The sequence below is a fragment of the Lepisosteus platostomus genome, chromosome 19 (assembly GCF_059453375.1).
Source record: "Lepisosteus platostomus isolate fLepPlt1 chromosome 19, fLepPlt1.hap1, whole genome shotgun sequence".
NCBI lineage: Eukaryota > Metazoa > Chordata > Actinopteri > Semionotiformes > Lepisosteidae > Lepisosteus > Lepisosteus platostomus.
The window spans coordinates 16,256,341-16,280,187 of record NC_142629.1 but is presented as its reverse complement, the minus strand read 5'-3'; the positions used below and the strand labels follow the sequence as shown (position 1 = coordinate 16,280,187).

The 23,847-nt window shown below is 41.7% G+C and overlaps 1 protein-coding gene across 1 annotated transcript; it reads left to right on the top strand.

Annotated features, from left to right (window-relative positions):
- The first annotated feature begins 59 nt into the window (after positions 1 to 59).
- Positions 60 to 23,484, top strand: cfap70 (cilia and flagella associated protein 70). The gene is made up of 26 exons (XM_088612432.1): positions 60 to 566; positions 1,217 to 1,406; positions 1,961 to 2,059; positions 2,700 to 2,785; positions 3,278 to 3,454; positions 3,697 to 3,879; positions 4,257 to 4,351; positions 4,857 to 4,959; positions 5,293 to 5,427; positions 7,144 to 7,305; positions 8,723 to 8,812; positions 9,603 to 9,694; positions 10,379 to 10,439; positions 12,753 to 12,947; positions 13,593 to 13,724; positions 14,076 to 14,201; positions 16,418 to 16,551; positions 17,067 to 17,182; positions 17,501 to 17,713; positions 18,477 to 18,655; positions 19,199 to 19,351; positions 19,767 to 19,928; positions 20,520 to 20,609; positions 21,210 to 21,311; positions 22,777 to 22,824; positions 23,194 to 23,484. Exons 1-26 carry the CDS (start codon positions 492 to 494, stop codon positions 23,272 to 23,274), a joined length of 3,279 nt encoding a protein of 1,092 aa, XP_088468558.1. The 5' UTR covers positions 60 to 491; the 3' UTR covers positions 23,275 to 23,484.
- Positions 23,485 to 23,847: the final 363 nt, after the last annotated feature.

Genomic DNA, 23,847 nt, shown 5'->3' with positions numbered 1-23,847 from the left:
AAAAAATACCTTCAGGGGAGTAAGAGCGTATTGGGCGCTCACCATTACTGTGTATAAATATCAATGATATATTATTGCAAATATAAATATTACTGTCAAAAATAAATAAATAAAAAACTGCCGTGCCCACTTTTGGTAATATTACCGCTCTTTTCAACTTCCAATTAATTAGCGCGAGTTTCTCCGTCCCGATTTCCTACAGTTTGAAATGTAATTAAATTATACATATTATACTATAATCTAACTGTCGTTTGAAAGAAATTAGAAAGTTTTGCTTTTACTTTTTCACAAGATCTCGCGATGTGATGGCCTGTAACCATGGCAACCACAGACGCCATAACTTGCTCGTCTTCAGCTGCACAAGCAGAAGGAAAACACTTACAGCATTGCTACAAGCGGGCGGAAAATTATAGCCTCTTTAAACAGAGTCGTTTCGCTGTGCACCGAAAGACAGCGAAGATTTCGTTGTGCGCCTTGCCTTATTTTCACCCATGGAGCAGTGCCAGGCGGGTGGCGTTCAGATCGCGGTACCTGTCCAACTCACCGTGTTGCGAGGCAGGAATTTGGTAAGGCTAATTGATATGGATGGTATGACAAGAAAATACGAGATTTGGGGGGCTGACGTGCCCAGAGTTTATTCTAAAACGAGGAGCCATATCACGCAGCTGCATTAAATTAATACAGCAGACGCGAGCTAGTTTGCTTTACTAGTTATGAACAGTGAGTGAGCTACTGTAAGCGCAGCTTGAGTCATTGCAGTCTTGTCACAGAATTTCCCAGAAACACACTAGTCATTCAGCTAACACATTCCAAGGTTTAAGTTTTAAATCCCAATAAAAAATAGGGATATTTTGTGGATACTGTAATAACAGTACCTTTTTAATTCTTTCCCAATAATTACTTCAATCAGGTAAATTAAGATCAGAGTAGACATCAACAGTAAAGAGTCTTGGAGGACAAGAGCTGGTCATCCCTGGTCTAAATCCTTTTATTATAGGACCTATTTACTGATTCCTCATCAGCATAAATCCCTGCTGTGTGGTGTCAAAGGTGACACATACATCAAGTGTCAAACAATGTCTTTTATTAGTTTTCTCTTCTAACACAGCTACAAATCGAGGAGATAAAATATAAAATCTGTGCGTGTTGTACAAAATTGATCCAAAAATGTAACTTTGTCAAATGGCTCTATAAGCGTCTCCTTACTGTCTCACAGAAAGGTACCAAGGGAGAGTCTTTGCCCACCTTCGTCAGAGCTGAGTTCAATGGCTCACAGCTGGGGGACTCTCAGAAGCTCGAGGCCGCTCCAGGGTCTGAACAGGGAGTTGAGTACAACTTTACCTGCAGCTTTGAATGCACAGAAACAGGCAACACACTTGATGACCTGGCACAAAAACCTGTCCTCTGTGAGTGCTGTGCAGTTTGGACATGATTTACTCCCAGTTTTTTTAGATTGGCAAATGCTGTCAGAGCAGTGACATTGTCTTCCTTGTATGCATGCTGGTCACAGTAGCTTTGGTATTTTCATGTGGTTGGATACTTGTAGTAGTGCTGTAGCTGTGAACAGTAGTATTCATAGTGAGCTATTGTTACTATCTCAGTGACAGAGAAAGTTGACCTAATGTCAATTAAAAATTCACATGCATAATGAAGGTGATTGGACTACACTATGTCCCAGATGGGTCTTAAAAACACAGCTTCTCGAAAGCTCGAAATGTTGGGGTGATTATAAAATGTTTCTGCATTGCTTTAGTATGGTTAGTTCTTGCTCAACAAACAACAGTGGCAATGTGTGTTGAAACATAGACATGGCAGGCCAGCAATTCATTCAGTACTATCTATTGGTATGTAGGTCAAAGCATGTTTTTCCATTCCCCCACAGTTTTGTAACACTGTCTGGTGCTTGTTAGAAGCTAGACAATGTGGAGCGAATTGGTCACTCACTCCTTCGTCTTCACAGTGACCCTTTTTGAAATCTTGCCAAAGGAGAAGAAACAGAAGGAAGAGAAAACTGTTGTTTTGGGCCAGGCTGCTGTGGACTTACTGCCCCTGCTACATGGTGAGTGGAAAAGTATCTTATTATTTTTGGGGTCATTATGCATTTTAAAGAGGAAACATGCCAGTGTCTTAAAGTATATTATACTATTAGCAATTATTAGAATTACAGAGAATCAAGAGCTGTTGATTAAAAGCTGCTGGAAACAAATCAGCTTAAGTGGAACTCGCGTGTGAATTATCTTTTTACTTTAATAACAAACATTAAAATCAGCAGGTCTGTGTTTTACGCTGTCCATAACAAGTTCACTTCATCCTCCTAAGGTTCACTAGATCTTTAGAAAATAGTCACGACTGTTATAAGGTCATTCCAACCAAGTCTTTCAGCTCATCAGATCTTAATTTCCTCTGGACTAAATCAGGGGTGTTCCATCCTGGTCCCGGTGGACCCAGTAGTGTTTTGGGGTTTTCACTGTGCCTCAACTCTTAACAATGTAAATCTTCCTATTACTGGCCTAACTGGACCAATTAAGTAACGTATTCCACCTCTTTGTGTTTTAAAGAGATTTAGAAAACCTGCAAATACTCCAGCTTGTCAGCTGGGATTAGACAGCTCTGCAGTTATGACCATAACGGATATATTTTATATAATGGACCAAGAATTATTGCCTTTCTCAATCTCTGTCAATCTCTTTCCCCTGTAGGTCAGTACACGTTCACCACGACTGTAATATTGCACCCAACAGCAGGTTCATCAGCAGAAGTATCCACTCTGGAGGGAACGAGTAAGGTAAGGGGAGTGTACCCACAGTCTGTCCTGTGTCAAATGAGCCAAGTGACCCAGTTGTGTCAGCAGTGATATGAGTCCTAACAGAAACTCCAACAATACGATTCCTTTGTTCAGCCCGATATACTAGATTTTTTCAGGAAAAACACTGTTTGTACAGGTGAGCTTAAAATTCCACTTCACGCCCTCTGCTTTTCTAGTCATGTTCATTTGTTTAATGAGAAGTTTGTTTTCATAGTGCGTGTCTGGTATTATCAGTCTTTCGAAACGATTGAGGGGAAAAAAATGAAACTTAAGCGACTGCAAGGGTTCCACAGTCACAATGCCCTGTTTTAAATATCTTCAGAAATCCCACTTGCATTTCTTAGGAAGTAGTCATAGCTATGGCACATGTAAGCACCAGTCTCCAGTAAGTCTGTACGGGGGCTGCTGCTCTGCTTGAGGCTGTGGATGAGCCCAGTGTGTGACATGTTGTATCTGCTCTCCTTGGCACAGCCAGCCTTGGATGTGGCCATCTGTGTTCCAGAACCTTTGCTCTCCGATGCTCAGCTTGCAGACTCCAATCTGCTGAAGGTGGCTGTTGAAACTGCCTACTCGGTCCCTGAAGTCTGGAACCTGGCAGGTCCTGCGTTCAGCTGTGTGGCTGCCCTGCAGGTTCCGGTGACAGCTGAGGTGAGACTCCCGCTTCCCAGCGGGGCCATCGCCGACCAGACAACTGCATTATGACAGGGATGAAATATCAAAGGGACACTCAGGGCATCACTAGAGAACATCAGAGCCACCTTTCCTATAACAAAGCATTCCATCAATTTAAGCCTCACTAGTAATCTTTTCTACATAGTACTGCTTGTGTTGTTGTCACACCTGTTCTTAAACTGTATTTTCTGTTCTTATATTAATGTCTCCTTGTGCAGAAGGAGCAACTGCTGCTGTTCTCCAACGGTGTCCTGAAGCAGGGGGGAGAGAGGGAGCCCACACCCAGGCTGAAGAAGTGGCCTATGGGTCCTGTCTTGGCCCCTGGAGCCCAGTTCATCCCAGGGGCTTATATAGAGGCTGAGCCTATTGAGGGGGAAGATGGAGAGCTGACTGGTGTGGAGGTACCCAGAGTCAACGATTTCATTTAATAGGAAACTGGTTTTAAACATTAAAAGGAGCTTCTTATCAATCTTGAGCACGTTTGCCAGTGAAAATAAAAAAAACCCATTAAGATATAGTATAGAATAATAATGCTGTGCTTTTTAAGAGACAGTGAGAAGGGTAAAGATCTATAATTAATTGAAAAGTACGTTGACATTAAAAAAAAACACAACAAATCTAAAGCAATCAGAACACCTCCACTGAAAGTAAAAGATTTTAACTACAGTGATTGTCCACTGTGGCTCACTGGGTTTTGTCTGAATGGCTTTTCAGTGTCCTCTAAAGCGCTGTGCACGTGTCACGGTGAGCTGATTGTCCGTGGCTCGGTGTTTCTCAGGACAGGGAGTTCCGAGCCGACGCCGAGTGTGCTAGGAAGCGGGTGAGCTGGGACACAGAGAGGCGCTGTTTCGTGGAGGCAGGAGGACTGGGCTGGTAAGACCGGCAATCCCATATTAATCCAACAGTGTCCATGTCCTCTGCGTCTCTGCTGGACTCCTGGTAGACGCTCATCATATTCAAGCTAGTCCCCCTCTTACTCTCTGCGCAGGAGAATGCCCAGATGCCAGGGTTTTGGAAACAGGTTCTTCTTTATTCGCTGTTCTAAATAAGGCAAATCTTTGCTGTTGCTGATAAAGTGATTCTTGGCCTCTCGGGGCGGCAGATACAGGCTTAGTTGGCCTGACACTCCGCAGCTTAAATACAATGTGGGTGCTGACCTGTGAAGCTCCCTGAGTTCCTTCCCCTGGTATTATTGCATCTTCCCCTGCTGTGACGTTGTTTAGATGAGGCTTATGTTATGTTTATGTTAGGAATGAGATGCTTCTTTCTTTTCTGAGCTGATGCTTGAGTTTCAATCTAATCTGCTGGGGGTAATAAAGTTGCCCCGTTATGCGCAGTGACGTTGCAGTGTAGCGACAGATGTGTCTTTCCTCCGCAGCCTGCTGAGGCGCATTGCTGACTGCCGTTTCTGGCCCGTGGAGATCATGAGGACGCCACAGAGTAACACCACCAAGGCAGGCAAAACTGGCAAAGACAAGGGGGTGAGTCTGTCATGTGAGACTTTCACGGCAAAGTGAGCATAAGATTTCACTGCCACCTTGGGTCAAGTTGGCTGGGGCTCCCCAAGCGCTTAACCTCTTTAAACAGTTAAATCCTCTCACGAGCTGAAACATGTTAGACGCAAAATGACATTAAACAGCTCATGACATAGTGTGCTGCCTTATAAAAAAGCTGTTTAAGGCAATCAAGTGAAGGTGATGGAAATGGAGGAGTCACATGCATTTAAAATTGATCCAACCACTGAAGGGTGGGTTATTTTAGGGATGATCTCACGTAGTTTAGCTCTCCTCCTCTTAAGCTCTGGGCTCCTTCAGGGGGAAGATGACGGACAGATCTCTTTCCACGGAGTGGCGTATGTGGACATGGCGCCGCTGCTGTATCCAGGAGTGAAGCGCATCAGGGGAGCCTATCCGGTTGTCCCTTTCTACGAGACAGACCTGCTTGCCAAGGTAGGAGACGACTCACTGTCTGGTTCAGCAAAGCACCTTGCCTGCGTTTCATTTCGTTCCAAGGTGATCCAAGAAACATTAAAACTGAAGCTGAAAAGAGTGGGGCTCTTACTTTCTTAGAAGACAGCAGAAGGTACTGTATTTTATATCAAATACAGGTTAAATGGAATCCCTTCCACAGCTGAAGTACCATAGTACTGTAGGCCACCTTCCTAAATTTTTTTTTGCAGCATTTATTCAATTTTATATCTCCAAATAAAAATCCAAAGGAATGATGTTTACATTCTGGCTATGAATCATTTCATAAAGGTGAGAACATACATGGTGTCGGCGAGATCTCTCGGTTTTATTCTGAGGACAATCCGAGATGTGCCTCCTTCAGATCTCTGACTGCTTCATCCCGTTCAGAGTCAGGAGGGAGCTGGATCCCATCCTGGCAAGCAATGGGCGCACAGCAGGATACAGCCTGGATGGGATGTCTGTCCATCACAGGACAGCATTCCAGGATATTTGAGTTAAAATCCTACAATGATCTTAAGCTTTCTTTGAAAACAAGGAAGGGCATTTTGTAGTTGTTGATTTCTGAAATTAGGCTGCTAAACTGTCCTGTGCCTTGTTACAGAGGGGGGGAGAAACTTTGGCACCTGCAGTAAATTCCAGGCATTGCAAATCAGTGATCTGCAGCACCTGGGTTAATTAAGATATTTAGGATCAATTCAGCACTCAATTATTCAAACAGTCCAAGTCCAATTAAGACATGGAATCCAGGCCAAGGTCGATTGCCCCTTGTTATAGAAGGAGTCAGTCAATCAAATGGCCACGGACAGAATTTTAAAGAATGGCTAGTTTCTAATTAGCTCAGAATAGTTGAACAAATTCACAGGGGCTGGAGGTGCTGTATATGTTCAGTGTATTACCCGTATATTTTGAATTATTGGATAAAAATAGATTATTCGCACAGGTCTTCTTTTGTTTTCTAGATGTAGTGTGAGGCAATCCTTTCTGATCACAATTGTGTAAGGTGGTTTCTTCAGTCAAGAAACAGGAGGGTTTGATCCTGAAGACAGCTCAATTAGCAGTTTTTGGCATAGCCAATGAACATTTGCAGACTAAAAATGCTCCCATGTTTTGGAAGTGAGTTAGAAAGTCATCTTGCACCAGCTTGAAGGTGGGAGCACCAGGGAAAGTAACATGGCACCATGCAGTCTTGAAGCAGGGTGAGACACTCCTGGTGGTAGATCTTGCTGACACTGGGATGGGAGCAGGACTTGATCCATTTGAAACTTTACAAGAATAAATGACGAGCCAACACCATGTCAAATGTGTCAAATACACATTTATTTCTGCTTCATCGGGGCCGTTTGTACAAGCAACTAGTGTGCCTTGCAAAGGATTACATTTTTTAGAAACGTTACAGCGTTAAAATTCAGTTTAAAGTAGTAAAGCGCAGGGCTATTCATATTTAAATTAGATTATGTTGCAGAAACAGTGAGTAACTGTACAATATTAACACTGCTAAATGATGCAAAAGATGTGACAGTACCAATACTTTTTAATGACAGGAGAGTCGAACCTCCACTTTGTCTTTGTGTTTGTCTCTGCGCAGCCCTGGATTAATCTAATCTGGCCCATCCTGTTGGCTTGCCTTGGACTGGGCAACAGCGGAATCGCTGAAAGACTCTGACGTGTTTGTGGTGCGATGGGTGTGTGTTGCAGACGAAGCGCCAGGGCAGCGTCCTGCGAGACAGCCTGCGGCAGGCGGGGGGGCCTGGGAAGGTCAGGGCGCCCTCCTCCATCGGCTCGCCCCACTGCAAGGGGGCGCCCAGCAAAATCCTCAAAGACGAGAAGGGCGCCCGGGATAAAGAGGCCTCCAAAAAGGTGCGAGATCGGAGACCTGTTGCGTGAGCGCAGCTGTGTGACCTGCACCAAGGAAGAAGATAACCGTTCCTTTTTAACGCTCGTCTCATTAGAATTAGCACTATTAAAGGGTTATACTATAGTATCCCGATAGTGAAGGGATGAAAGTAATTCAGTTGGACTTGTTTTTTTCTAAATAGGAAGCAATTATCACCTGCTGCGATTTGATACCAATTGTGAAGTTCAAATTTAAAGAAGCTTTGCCCGTTTAAAGTGATCACTACCAAAATGTGTGTATTATCCAGTTTTCCTACGTGGGTTCTATGCCCTTAGTAAAAATGGCAGCCTTTTGCATGTGGCCAGTTCTACCACATATGATTATACTGATTTGTACTCCATTTTGTGCTTGGAATTTTGTTACAGCTGGAATATCTCAGCGTCAGGGCCGCTAATTTTAATATGGCAGAGTCCTATTCTCTGGGGAACAACACCAGCCATACTGCATTGAAATCTAGGCGAATGGTCTGAACATCAACAGATGGCGAACTGTAAAAAAAAAAAAAATCTATCACTTTAAACTTCACAGTCCTGTGTTGCAAAGTTAAAAGTGAACTCCTTGATTTTCAATCAGAGCTCATGATTTCACTGTGTCTGTGTCATAAGCAATGACAAAAGTAAAGCTCCCAAAGCAATTAAATTTAATGGAGCCAGATTGCAGGCTTCATTATGAAAATGAGTCATCTGATTAGCCCATCTGGCTGACAGTCACAGTCATCTACGGATGAAGGATTGCAAGCATTCAAAAGGCAAAATGCTGAAAAGCAGTTGGTATAAGGGCACGGATTGTACAAGTCAGTGTGGAAATTATAGGTTCGTCTGTACGTAGTAAGTGACATATCCAAGGTGTCACAAACCAGCTGCACTTAATATTTTCACTATTTCTTATAGAAATCAGAATACTGATCTTATCCAAGCTCTCTGCACAGAACCAACAAATCTGCCTGAAGAAAGAGGCCAGGCATTTCCTTTTGTTAACACTTCATGGTGTGACTTGTTTACCTCTCATTGTTGTGCTGTTTTATATTGCATTAGGTAATATTGATTGATATCAGCTTCTTGAAGATTTTCTACCAGGATATTATATCTGTAGTAGCGGCCATTTTAACAGGAGTCAGGAAAGTGTGTAGGAAAATAATCATTAATATTAGATAGAGTAACGCTGGACCTGTTTTAGCAGAATATTAGGAGCAGCAAGACTTCTGACTTTTACTTTGTTCGCACAAAAACCCCTGCAATTGTTCCCAGTTAGTCAGCCAGTTATATTTTCTCAGCTTTAGTTAAAACAGGCAGAAAAACAGAGTGTTTGATGATATTTCAATGGAGTTATTTTTTGGTTAATACTGAGTGATTCTTCTCTTTCTTCTCTTTGCTTTGTCAGACATCCACACAGCCAGCAGCACAAAAACCGGTGGCATCGGAGAGTGCTTCAGAGATTGATACCATAGTACCATTAAACCCTGAAGGACAGGTGAGCTAGATTTGTCATAGTGCATTAGTGGGGGGGTGTAGCCGATGGCACATGAATCACTAACCCCTTGCTCTGGGTTTAACAGTATGCCGTGGCCTTTAGATTTCTTTTTACAGTATATCACTCACTCTCCAGCCTCCTGCGTTTAAAACCAGGAATGTGATTCAAGTGCACTCTTAATCAGTTACCGCAGCCTTCACAGATAATAGGATTCACAATAAGATGCATCCCAGGATAGAAATAACAATTAAAGAAGACTAAAAGGCACAAATTCCACAACAGTCACTTTACACAGTTCTGTGGTTTTGATTTTGCATTTTTTATTTAATTGTATTTTTTTTGTAAATCGTAATCATTTAAAAATATTTTAACCAGGGTGACTTAAGTGTTAAACAGTTACTTCACAAAAAGTAACACGAACAAATGTTAAAATATAACACTCGCTATGGCCTTGGATTGGTTGTAAATAAGCAATTATTACATTAACTACAAGCAAACAATTATGGTTGAGATTTTTACAATTATTGTGCAGAGAGCAGGAACTACAAATACCATCTGTGCAGGTGAGATTTGAGAGGGCCATGCTGGGTCTTTTAGCTGTGAGCATCATTTCAAAAGCCTTTACAAAGTCAGGGTACAGTTGGACTGTCTGTTCACAAACCTTATGTAACTTCACATGTTTTTGTTCAATGCTACAACTGCAGTACTTGCACATGAAGAGCACATTTGAAATGTAACATTGAGACAGAGACTGTGCCTAACGTTTCCGTCCCTTCTTTTGATGTGTTAGATGTATGCAGAAGCCAGAACCTACGTGGTGATTGAGATAGCGTTAGACAAACCCCTGGTTCCAAAGAGACCACCAGAAGAGCTTGCCAAGAGGTACTGCCAACTGCAATAGTCTTTAAAATGACAATCTCGCTCTAATGGTGTCAGTGGTACCTAATACTTACAGCATGTTTGTGGACCTACTGGGGAGGAATTATGTTAACGTTTAGTTCAGAATATTTAATAGAAATCTGAACAAAAAGGGCAATATATCGGACTGGATCATAAGGAAAAACTCATATATTGTGTATTTTTATATATATATGTATTTTTTTTAGCCTCTACTCATCCATTGTTAGTAGGTTGGTGACTCAAAACTGCAGCCTATTTTAAATATTTGAAAATCAGAATCTGTTAAAGAGCCTGCATACACAACTCTTTGTTAGATCAATACAACCCTAATTCCCCCTTTTCTAACTCTTGAATCTCTACTTGTGTCCGTCTAAAGCCTGCAAACAAATCGGTTCTTCTGTGTGTGATATAAGCTCTGCTAATGGGATGAGTACACGCTTGCCGTGCTTCAGTATAATTTGTGTTCTCTGATCAACATTTTGTATGAGGAGCTCAAGGAGCTTTTTTTTGGGTACAGTGGGCCTTAGGAGCCTCTTATAGCATTTTACATGTCCTTGATTGGTATTTGCTCATAGCTAAAGGGATTCAGTATTTTTTAAAAGATTAAAAAGACCTGAAACATTGGCTTGATATCTTTTTAAAAAATGTCTCATGTGCCCGTTGCAGAGTAGCAGAGCTGATTCCTCCTCGGCCTCCCATGCCTCGTCGTCTTGTTGGAGCAGACAGGGTAAGTGACTCGTTAACTCTTTTCTAGAAGTAATTTCCTTGGACGTGCCTCCACAGTCCGATACGGATCTTCAAGTTCCTCTGCACCTTGTACACTAAGTACCGTATATAGAAACAAAGACTGTTAAGGCAAACCTTATCATCATTTTTTTTTGCCTAGTAGACACTCTTAATGTAGTTTAGGTTTTGGAAATACAGCTTGAGACAGCACTTTATATGGAATTGACCTGACATGTTTTATAAGACCCTTAGCTTACATTTGGATCTTCTTTCTTTCATTGTTGTTGCCATCAGTCTGAAGTGAAGGCCAGAAGAAGTAAACTCAGTGATGGATCATTTTCTCATGCTGTATTTGAACTTGAGGTTCAGTGTTGCTTATGTCTTCAGCTCCCTCTTGTGGTTACTGAATGAAAGGCCATATATCCCAGTCACTTGGATGTTGTTGGACCTCAACAACACCATCAATGATGTAACACACTGATCTCAAAATGTCACGGATGAAAGAAAGGCTCAAGATAAATTTTATTTTTTAAATTCCATCTTCATACAGGACTTTCCCTAAATCAATTTCCAGATTTTATTATATCCTTGCTTCCTAGTGCAACAAGCAACAAGATCCATAGAGTCTAGGTTTCATTCTACATCGTAGGGACAGAAATAATGGTTCAGATATGTATAGTTTTAGACAGTGTGAAATTTAGCGGTGGAGTCTTTGAGTTAGGTGTACAATTAGAATAAGACTGATCTGGGTTTTTATGTGGGGTCAGAGCTACCCGGATTTTTAACTGGTCTGAGAACAGAGAAAGACATTGAGAATTAGTGTTACACTTAAGGTTAGCACCATTAACTGAATATTGTTACTGCTGATCATATGTGGTCATAGTTACGCAATCTGTGACCATCACAATAAATAGACTTGTACGTTTTTGAGATAACACTGAAGTAAAATGCTCCAAAATCAAATATTTAAATTGCCCACATGGGATGCTGCATTCTTGTGGATCTTTACGAATTGTTTTTGTGGCTTCCTTATGAATAAAATATTCAGATCTAATTTAATGATAACTCATGGCAGGGAGAGGCAAATGATGCAGGAGGCAGCAGTACTGTTATTATTCTGTTCATAGGTACAGATAGTTTTGTGCTTATGAGGTTTATAAATAGCCCAGGCTACTGAAGGGTTATTGCATGCCAGGAGCAGCTCTCTGAATGCCAGATGGCAATGCCAGGGGTCACGCTGTTGTTGTTTCAGCTCTAGGTTGGAACAGGCTTGCTTATTTCCTTGGATGAGAGATTGAAAGCCCACCTTCTAAGGGAGCTTTATTTAGCACGTTGATTGATGCCAAATAATTCTGCGGTAATGGAGGTCATATTGGGGAAAAAAGTCCATTTTGACACTGTAGTACACTAAAAACGAATGACATTTATGTATTAAATGTACAGTATAAACGTTATGTATTATGCTGAATGTGATTTTAGTGGGAGATGTTCCAGCAACACACCTGAATGAAAGCAGTTCTTCTGAAACTGAGAAACTGGTGCAGGGTTGATACCAATTACAAATTCCTTTGGTGCTTTTAAGAGCTGAAAGTAAAATTATAAACTTGCACCAAACATATTAAGATTAAGAAGCTGTTCAAAGACCAAGGCTGTGAACACCTGCTCCAGGTGATTCCAAGCAACTAAAGCCTTACTGCAATGATTTGCCATTAATCCCTGTATTTAAGGATTAATCTCAGTCCCAGTTTCTCAGACCGGTTTTTAAATCTCGGTAACAAACTATGAGAAAGTACTGTAGGTCACCATGTTGTTGAGAGTTCGCGAGAATTGTGATGTGAAGCGGCCCTTCCTGCTCACTAGTCACTCTAATGACTAATGTACTGTGATGTACGAGCAAATAAGTACAGGTCTGCTGCATCACATTTCACCACAGAAATGTTCCAACGTGATCTGCATGCAGAGTTAACAAGCAAGTTGTATTTGTCAGCAAAACTGTCTCGGACTCGAGAGCAATATTTTATGTGTTGGTCTAAAAGAAATGTATTCACAAACCTGCTTGTTTATAATGTCACAGGGCCGCCTCATATCACCAGAAGTTTTGTTGCCTCTTTCTGAATCATAGAAAATGGTGCTACGCATACCTGGAAATGTTGTCTTTTTGTGATGTAAATGTTGTGAGGTTTTACAAGTTACTGTGTGCATTTTACTGTTATTGGGGTTTCAGATGCACTCGTTGATACTTATTCTTTCTCACCCCAAAATATAAAACTAGCGTTGCAGCTCCCCTTTAACCGAAGTGTTGTCTTGACCGCAGGCGGTGCAGGACTACCACGGGCAGGTGGGGGGCGTGGCGAGGCTGGTGCTGGAACAGTATCAGGAGCTGTTCGGGGGAGCTCTGGCACAGGGAGAGCTGCCCTTGGACGTGCTTGCCCAAGAGGAACGCAAGACGAAACTCCTGGGAGAGCTCAACTACTCGGGGAAGTACTTCGCTTTCAAGGAGCAGATGAAGGTACCATCACACAAAACCCACGGGTTTCCCCGTTTAAATTTCCCTCTTGGTAGTGCTTTTGAACAGTTAGATCGCTTCAGATCCTTATCCTTCAAGGGCCTTACAAAGCAGAACTTGTCCTTGGGAAAAAGAAATGTTTTGGGAAATCAGGTTACAGATTCAGTGAATGACAGCCTCCCCTCTTTGAAGAAAAAATAAAATACCCCATCGCGTTGACAAGATGCTTTGGACAATATCTAGGATGTTGTGATCAAGAGTGGTAAATACTGTATATATTGACCTGCTTTCATAATTGAAACCTTTGATGTTACCCTGATTATTACTTTCCTCCACGTTCCTCCCTTTAATGTGTGGCAATACTGTAAATTTATCTTGACACATAAAAACATCACTCAGCCCATTTGAGTTAGAAGTTGCCCGTTTACTTCTAATAACCTAATCTAATAGCTATTTTGTGAGAGACTGCCCTGAATCACCATGGCCAGCATGGCTCATTAGTCTTCTTCAGTGGCTGTGTAAAAAGTTAAATGACTCCTGTCCTTCAGCCTGATTGCGATCGCTGCTTCGGGCTCCACCGTGGTAAAGATCCAGTAGTGTGGAAGTGTAGGCTGTCACTGTCCTGTGTGGTTCTGTGTGTGTGGGCAGTACTCGGTGGTGAGGATTGTCAGGGAGAAGATGCTGCGGACAGAAGGCTTCTCTGACCGGGAGCAGCACCAGGCCTTCCTCAGCCAGCTCTACGTGTTCCTGGTGGACGAGATGCACGTTGCCCTCAACAAGGTGAGGGGCAGGGATGGTGGGACACTGCTTGCAGCCCAGATGCCTGTAAATGCGGACAAGCACACGGGTTTTATTTGTGGACATGTTTGCACTCACTCAGACAGCGCGAGCCAGAGCAGAACTTTGTACTACAAATATGTTGCAAGAGCAGTGCTGCTCAGCATTTATTTCTCAATTATTTATTTCCCTACACTATTGTATATTTTGCACCACTGGTTGAGAAAACTAATGAGGAAAGTAAGAATTAAGTAATGATTCTAGCGAAAGAGCTATATATACAATATATTTGTTCTGTGTGAATGCGGTCAGTCGTAATTAAAACGATTCTTATTTCTCTCCATCTCTCTGCAGACCCTATCAGTGGATGTCCAGGAGTCTGAACCACAGCCTCTCCTAGACTGTCCTCAGCTAAAACACTTTGCCATGGAGGCACAGATAAACCAGGACTACCAGCTTGCTGCCCAGTACTACCAGGAAGTATGGACATAGGAATATAAACAGTACTTCTTGCAGAATATACAGCATATTTAATCACAGAGAATTTAACCAAGACTTTTACAAACTATGACAAAGAACAATAGGGTTTCTGATCATCAAGTAGCTAGAACATTGGTTTAATGTCTCATATGAAGTTCAGCACCTTCTTCGATCACAGTACACCATAGGTCACCTACTGGTTTATCAGCAGCACTGTCCCTCTGGTGTCTCCCAACCCTGTACAGATCATGCTTAGACTTGCTTAGCTTCTGAGATCTGATCGGAACAGACTACAAGGAGGCAATGTGTTGCTTATGCTCCGCTAAGGAGCACATCTGAAAGAAAACACAAATCTTCCGCAGTCCAGTGCAACTCCTGGATGTGCCAACCCATTACAGTATTTGAAACCATTGGAGAGTCCACCACCCAGTAGAACTGTGTTCAAACTTTATCATTTTACAACACACTGTGCATGTTATGGTCTCAGAATGAAAGTTTTCAACAGGTTATATACAAGTAAAGTTACATTTCTTATGTATATAAGAGGATGAGATGTATTTAGTAGTTTTCCAGCTTTTCTGACTAATGCTTTGATACACAGGAACACTTGTTCTTGCTGTCTGGCTTTCCTACAGTTCTCCTTTATTTAGTCGTTCATTTGCACCACTGAGTGTGATGTAACACTCTGACTGCTCTACCTTACTGAAGAGAAAGTCTTTGGGAAGGCGTTTCCCAGATTCTGGATTCTGTGGTACTTGAGTCTCGACACGCAGTTCTAGGACAGCATGCTCAAGATGTGGTGCTCTCTGTCTGACACTTTTGCTGAACCTTTGCTTGAACATTTTAAACACATCACACATTAGACAAATGCAGGGCATTAAAGAGAAGCTCACACAAAATGATAAATAATAAATTAGAGGAATAGGTACTAATTAAATATAACATGCATTTGTGACAGGCTGACACATGTTTTACACAAGCACAATGATATATAGCTGTACTTCTCTCTGTAGCACAACCTACACAAATGAACGCAACGAAGTGTGAGTGATAGGTATGTCAGTCTCCACCTAGTCCTGCAAAGCAGATTTTTTGGCTCCAGCTACATCTACTGTGAAAGGGTGTAATTCCTGGGAACCACTACTGAAAAGGAGTGGCCTGGGGCTCAATAGTACAGTCACACCAGTTACTGTATATAGCACACCTCTCAGTTTGCCTCAAAAGCATTCGGTCACAAGACACTCCCAGAATAAATGTGAGGAGATACCTGTGGCATCCTCAGTGCATCTCTGACAGAGAGGTCAGTCTCATCTAGAAGTGTCTGAATAGTGTTACATAGTGTACACGTCGTGGTCAAATTGAAAAGAGATTAGTTGGTGTGGTTAATTTTTAAGGAGAAAGTATTGTCTCAGACTACATCCCAGAAGAGATAACCGACCTGTTTGTCTAGTTCTGACTCCAAAGTAAATTGGACTGGGAGGAGACTGATTTTAGCTGGAAACTAAAAGCCATTTTTTGGATTTTTGATTCGGCTAGCAGAAACCTTAGAGAATCATATGAGTAACTAGGACAGAATCAAATAACATAAAAAGGCAGGTTTCATTAAGACTTTGCCTATGACTTGCTAAGGAACTATTTCTGAAAAGAACAGCATACTGTATGTTACAAAATGTTCTTCATGAAAAGGAATGAGATGACGCCGCTAACAGTCTGACTACGAATTCTTCCAAATTTGAACATGTCATTCCGATGCAAAGAAAATTAAGTTCCAAATTACTTGCAGTCAAACCCGGAAATGCATTTGCAGGAGGAATTTTTGTTCAGCCTAGCAAGTTACCAGGGACCGTGGAGGAGAAAGAGCATCAGGGAATTATTCATGATGACACCTCACAGTTCATAGAAGTGAAAAACGAAGAAGGCAGGGATATTATGAACTACTGTGGAGGATTTTTAGCATATTTTACCATAGAACATATCAGTCAAACTTCTACAGCCTACAACACATTACAAAAATGCAAATATGAAATGTACTTAGGAGAAGGTTTCCTCCCACCTCCAAAGACATGCTGACGTTTTGATTGACTATTCAGAATACTCGCTTTCCCCACTGCCCTGGGACAGGCTGTCAGGGTGAAAACAGGGTGGTAAGAATCCCTGTGCTTCCAGAGGCTTCTTTGCTCCTTAAAGCTCCGATCAGTTGTGTTTTTATTTTGTAGAGGCTGGCCCGGGACCGCAGTAACCCTGCTCACTGGTTTGACTATGGAGCGTTCTTAATGCTCACCTCAGACTATTCCAAGGCAGAAGAGTGCTTCCACCAGGCAGTGGCCTTAGATCAGAGACACCTGCCAAGGTGAGTGCCGAATGCTCACCAGCCCTTATTGTTCTGCTCTCAGTGCATTGCTCTTGTGTCTCTGGTGTGAATTTTAATTTCCAATTTCCATTCTGCATTCGCAAAATCTGCAAAAGAAATCCAATATTTTCAATTGGTTTATTAACTTTGCATAACTTTAGTAATTGATTTGTGAATGGTTTGCATCCAGTGAAGCAATGCAGAAGATGTTGCCATAACTTTTGAACTCAGAAGGACTGAGCCAGCTGCTTGCTTATCCTTTTTGGGTAGGATGCTATGGCCATTTAAGGGCGTGTTTTCCTACACAGCCCAAAATGGGTAATGCTTCACGCTTATTGTATCTACTTACACAAGACTGATAACTCATGTCCAAGTAAGACATTAGAATTACTCTGAAATCTTTCACTCATGAGAAAAAAATTGCACTGCTGATGGTGCAATCTTAAGGTACTTCAGCAAACTCACATGCTTCGATCTTTTTGAGAGTTCATACTGGCTGCTTGCTCTGTGTGTAGCCTCCTGCTGTGTGGGATCCTGGCAGAGATGGGAGGGAGGCATGAGGACACAGAGACCTTCTTTGAAGACGCCACCTGTGTGGACCCCTCCAGTGTGATCGCCTGGACTCTGTTTGGTAAATTGGGTTCCTTCATGGGCAGTAATTTTCGGTGTCTCTGTTATAGGTTATGCTTCACTTTTTTGAATCTCCTTGGCTTCCTGGGGTGAAAAAAGAGAAAATAAAACGTGCATACAAAGATACTGAAATTCTGTTTTGCTGAAATGGTATGTTTAATGTGGGGGCTAACTAAACATTAAGCTCTAGCACTGTAATGTCCTTTATCCCTCTTGGTTGATTTCTAGACACAGGCTGTGCGATTGGTAAGATCTAAATCGAGAAGCAGGGCCATATCAGCTTAAAAAGTACAGCCATTTTACCTTTGGGTTGTTTCAGGGCTGTTCTACGAAGGGCAAGAAAATGCAATACAGGCAGAGATGGCCTTTCTGGAAGCCAATAAACAGCTGAAGGCAGCGTCGCAGGTGACTGTGATCTGTGCACCCCAGGCTGAAGATGAACAGGGCACTGAGCGGTCAGAGGGGGCTCCTGCACAGGAGGCCCAGGAATCTGCAGAGATTGAATCGGACATCCAGAGACAGGAGGAAAGAGGTGAGAAGACAGCACCCAAACTGACCACATGTATATATACAGTATATACATGTACAGTGTATGTACGTATACAGTGTATGTACATGTATATGTAAATGTAAGATGTTGTCAAGATGCTACACTGCACTATAAAGCTTTGTTCACAAGGTTTATAAGAGAAAATTATTTTTTGCTCAAATTAATTGGAATTTATATGAACTGGAATATCACAATTGTATAGACAGCTTTGTCCTTTATTTAAACTTTGTACTTTAAAGTCAGACGAAGTAGAAGATGGAAAAAATAAAGCCATGGGCTGAAAGAGATCTTGAATGCTAGATAGCACCAGATCAATAGAAAATGGTGAATATGTTCTCTAATGCATTTATAGTGGTTAGATATTTACAAATGTTATTAATTTGCCTCAGTAACATTAATTAGCCTTAATTTTCCATTTTATGTGACCATTGAAGTGATTAATACAAAAACAACAGTATGCATTTTAATTAGTTTAACTGCAAAAAAAATACAATACATAACAATTTCGGTAAGTAGTATGTGAAACAGTGAATATCATATATCCACAAGCCAAAAACATCAGTAATGAAACTGTCTTCCTTTTTAGTAATCCTGAAAAGAACAATCTTCCTTCTACTCTTTCAGGCAACAGATGGTAATCGTGTGGCTAGATCTGTTCCTGAGAACAGAGCTCCTGTGATCTGAAATGTGATCTGCGTGAAGTAGGCACGCTCTGGGTCAGTATGTACCTGTGCTTGTCCTGCAGGTGCCGAGGCAGAAACGGAGAGCGTGGCTGCTGTCTCTGAGCACAGTCAGGGGGATGGAGCTGCAGTGCCAGAGCCTGACCTGCCTGTGTCCAAGCCCCCAGAAAGCAGTAGCCTCAGACCTACCACCACTATCTTCATGGAGACTGTACACTTCCTCCTGCAGACCAACGCCCTTCAGGTTAGGACATCTTCCAGATTCACATGACCATTGTCTCAGTGCAGTCATCCTTGGTGCATTATGCTCTTTCTAAAGATCCTCTGATGTCTGATCACCATGTGTAATTCTATATATTAGTAATTTCATCATATTGCAGCTAGGGTGTTGTATGGGCTGTTGTGTGCTGTAAAGATGCTTCTATCACATATAGTCTTTGTTTCACTGGATGTTGCAAAGAATATTTACAGGGAGGATGATTTACATTTGTTTGCATTGATCAACACTACTCATGGATGCAGAAAAATGCGCAAGCAAAGTCTGATCTGTAGACTAATGATGCAATGGAGACCAAAGCAATGATCTTTGAAACTATAGTTCCCATAAGATACTTGCATAAGTATTGAGTTCTTGTTGAGTGAGACTTACTAAAACGAAAATTAATCATGAAAAAAGCACATTTCAGAATTCCACACAAGTAATGAGATTGAAAAGATTGAAAGACCAAGTATGTTCAATGGGTGGTGGCTGGACCTTAGTTTTCCGCCCTGTCTGGCTGTGTTGTAGATGGCTCAACGCGCGCTGGCTCAGGAGCTGCTGTGTCCGGACGGAGGGCCCAGCAGTTCCTATCATGTCGCCCTGGCCAGACTTCACCTCCAGAGAGGGGAGTTTGATGACGCTGATAAGAATCTACAGGAGGCACTACAGGACAGCTTTGAGGTAACAGCACAGCTACAGCCTTTACCCCACTTTGTTTTAATGGTTTGACATCTACTGACTGTGCTACTCTGTTACAGTCTTGTGATTACTTTCAGTTTAGTTCTTGGACTAAGTCAGTTCTCTCTGAAATACAGTAATATCTCTAGTATTCTATTATCTACAGCATCATTTTCTTGACATTTTTAGAGTCTAGAACTAGAAACCTGAAAACTAGAAAAAGCACCGTCCTTTGGATGAAACATAACACCGAGGTCCTGCCTCTCTGTGGTTGACTTGTGTGGCAGAGCACTTTGAGTAGAGATGAGCAGTGGGCAGTCAAATCTGTTGGTTTTCAGAAACGCCAAGAAGCCAAGAAGCTGGAGAAAGACGTCAGAAATGCACAGCTTTTTGAAACTTTGAAACTTTGCCTTTGCAGAACCCAGATGTCTGGGCTCTTTCCGGACACCTTCATTACCTGACGGGGAATTTCAGCAAGGCTCGGCAATGTTATGAGAGAACCCTGGACTTTGTGACAGACGCCACTGATATTCATCCCATCTACCTCAGGCTTGGCACCATCTACCTGCAGGAAAAGCAGGTCGGTCTTTAAGTACTGCAGGATCCTGTTGCACTGTAGGTGCTGTCGGCTTTCATTCCTCAACGACTCAGAAGTGAAAAGCAACACTCATTGTGTTTTTTCCAATGAAATGTATTGTGCGGTTAAATTTGTTATTCTCAGTTAAATTGGATAGATTTAGTGAATACAATCAAAAACATTTCCTCCATTGTATTTTCTCTTCAGATAGTTGAACAAAAGAACTATCCACAGAAAGCACAGCTTTATAGTTATTACGTATTGTTGAAGCCGATGGCATGGCATCTAACAAGAAATGGCTGAATAACATCCTTGGATCTGTTAACTACTAGATACTAAAAGGGCTAGATCAGTGAGAAGGCCTGATCTCTTTTTTAACTCTTCTTAAATCACCTTCAAACATTGACCTTTATTATGAGTGATATTAAAATGGAAGCATGATTGGAACATGCCTTACCGTTTTCTGTTTTTATACTTTGTTCTGTTTTCTTTCTTATGTAAACACTTTATAACATCGATTAGAGTGTCTTGGATGAGAAGGTTGATTCGATAGAGCTCTCCACTGATCGTTTCATGTGTCTCGCCCCCTCCCAGTTTGAGCAGGCCAAGCGCATCTACCTGAGGGCCTGCAGAGACTCCCCCTCCTGCCTGACCTGGCTGGGGCTTGGCATCGCCTGCTACAGGGTAACTACACCACAGAAAAATGAGCACCCCTATTATAGGGCACCATAGATACGTTTGCTTGCAATAAATTGGCCTGACCTTGCGTTCTGCTGGTTGCATTAACGTACTGCTATGGAGTGGATTATAAGGACCGCGTGTTTCGTACAAGTTTTTGGTCTTGTGAGATTTGTGAGAAGTGTTGTGCCTTGAAAGAATTCCTCCAACATGTTTTTTTATTCCTTTTGGTGTTGCGCAAGAAATCCAGATGACTGCAGTATATTAGCGTATAGTGCTCACCGAGCTTCAGAACATTGCCTCCTTGCAGTTGGAGCTAAATATGCTGAAATAGTTCAATTGCATAGTGCATCATGTCAAAATGGAAAATGAGACTCGAAGGTCATGCATGACACATATTAAAGTATGTGCATTCTGAACTCAGCCCTAGGCTTCTCAGCCTTATGGCATGTTCTGAGGGATGTCTGGAGAGGATTGTTCATTGGTTGCTCAAAAACACAGGTCTAGTGTCAAGCAAAAGTGATCAAAGTAATATCAAGACATGATACGTTGTAAGATTCCACTTGTGCGACTGCCATTCTCACAACTAACTATATGTGGTTTCAGCTGGAGGAGCTGACGGAGGCAGAAGATGCTCTTACAGAAGCCAACACCCTGCATAATGCCAACCCTGAAGTGTGGGGCTACCTGTCCCTTGTCTGTCTGAAGGTGAGTTTGCTGTGAACATGTACAGTATGAGCCCAAGATCTTTCCCTCCATTTTCTAACTGCTTCTTACCAAGGTCCTCCAGGGAAGAGGGGGAGCCAGAGCCTGTCCTGGCAAGTGGGCACAAAGTAGGGTACACCCTGGACATTACACCCGTCCGTCGCAGGGCGCACATACAGGACAGTAGATACACACACTCACACCAGGTCCAGTCTTCCCAGACAACAGTCAACCTACCAGTATGTCCATGGGCTGTGGGAGAAACCCACAGAAACCTGGGGAGAACATACAGACTCCACACAGACAGCACCCTGGGTCCGGAATTGAACCCAGTCAGATAAATGTTCCCTTGCAAAATCCTAGGCACAGAATTGACTATGTGGATTAATAAATTGTATATTCCACCCTATGTCCCTTACAAATGTAGGATTGTGAGATTCTGAGCTACGAAGAATTGTACCACACATAAAACTGTTTTAGAGAATACTTAGTGCTCTATCAGTCAGTTTTACAGGTGTTTTATTATTTTAATATTTTAAACTCAGTCACTCTCAATTATACAATCAACCATACCTATGTATAGTCCTGAATCACTCACAAGGAAGTGTTTGATGTAGTACATTTTTGTTTTTAACGGATAATCATAAATAAATACAAACAATCATTTGAATCAGCAATCTTTACCACTGTGCCACCATGCTGCTCATGTCTTATAATTATATTTTTAATATGATGTTGCACATGGGGAAATCCACATTAATGTAATGTACACCACACATCATGCTTCTATTTTAAAAGAATCATAAAAAGACTAAGAATTTAGCCGTGAAAATGTTTACGTTTTTGATTGAAAGTTTCTGAAAATAACACTGAGTAAAAAACATGATCAGAAGGCTTTTTATCATTTTTAAGTCACTGGTGTTAAACATTGGCAAGATGTTTAAACTTGTTAAGCTTGTTGCCAGGTGAGTAAATAAGTGGCCAGTCAGTTACCTTACTCTTGCCAACAAGAATATGTTGACTGTTTGATAATCCTTCAAAACAGAGGCGATGTTGTGCTTTACGATCAGTAGCAGCCCAAATGTGATAATTTGCACAAAATAAAGGCTTTGTTCTTTATGATGTACAGCATTGCTGTGTACATGAAAGGCCATCCAGAGGCTGAACTGTTTTATTTGTTTCAAACTCTGCTTGTCTGAGTCTGCCTCTAATATAAGCGATGATACAGAATAATAAGGGGAAAGAGTGTGGCTCCTCCACATAAATTGGGTTCCCTTCTATATGGATAAAGTGTTTTGGGGTCATTTTGGGTGAAAAGTGCTACATAACGCTCTAAAAATGATTAACACAAATGGGTCATTTAAAATACAAACATTTCAGATGCAAGTTTCAGCATTTTAACTGTCGGTTGAAAAAAAAACTGATTGATGTGTACTGAATACCACATTTTTTTTTGTGCGTTTTGCAGACTGGCAGACATCTGGAAGCAGAGCAGTCCTACAAATACACCATAAAGGTCAGATTTGAACAGGGGCTAAACAGTTGTGAGAGACTTGGCCCTTTAGCAAGGCGGCTCAAGTGATCTGAACACATGACAAGCTCACATGCATGAGGTATTAGTGCAGCGACTATGTATTTCTTTCCAACAAGGAGACTCTGTAGCAGCTTCTCAAACTGCAACAACAATCCAACTACCAACTAACACCATGAGGCTGTTTATATCTCCATAATATTAGCTTTTTGTGATAAGGCTTCGCAGCTATTTAGGGTGTTTCCTGCATTTCCTTTTCTCAAATACTCTTGCATTCTTACACATGAGAAAACGTCCATGGCTCTGCGCCACAGTGACCAAAGTCTGATGCCACGCTTTCACTCTGCTCCACAGCTGAACCTGCGGAACAGAGCTCTTCTGCAGGAGATCCATGAGCTACAGGAGCGTGTTGGCTTTGGAAACCCCTCCTTCTGAACATGCTGAAGCAGATCAGGAAGATATTTACAGTAACTGTCTGGGATTATGTTCTGTGTTGTTAATACAGTGGTTAGTGAACAACTCCGGTCTTGGAGAACTCCAGTGTAGAAAGAGATCATCCAGGCGTCCTGAGTTTTACATCTATGCGTGATCATAAACGACGATAAATGCAGTCTTTTTAAAATAAAAATTATTTACTACAAGGTCTTTATTGTCTTCTTGTGACTTCTTCCCCCTCCAGCATATTCTATGCAGATAACAAAATGTATTCAGTCATCTTTTCTGACCTGGAACTGAAAGCATAACAAAAAAACATTTTAGAGTTTAGCAAGAGGCAAAGAACCACTGAACATCTTGGCTTCAGAACTGAACGAATTAAATAAAAACTTATTTAAAAGCATTACAAAACTTTTTTTAAAAATATTTACAGTAACAAAATGAAAACGGATACTATAACTCAAACTGAAAAAAAATATACGTGCAAAACAGAACGGCCACAGCACCACTCTATCACTTTCTTTGGCGATAAAGAAAAGTACCCCACCAAAGAGAGAGAGAGAAAGAGATTTC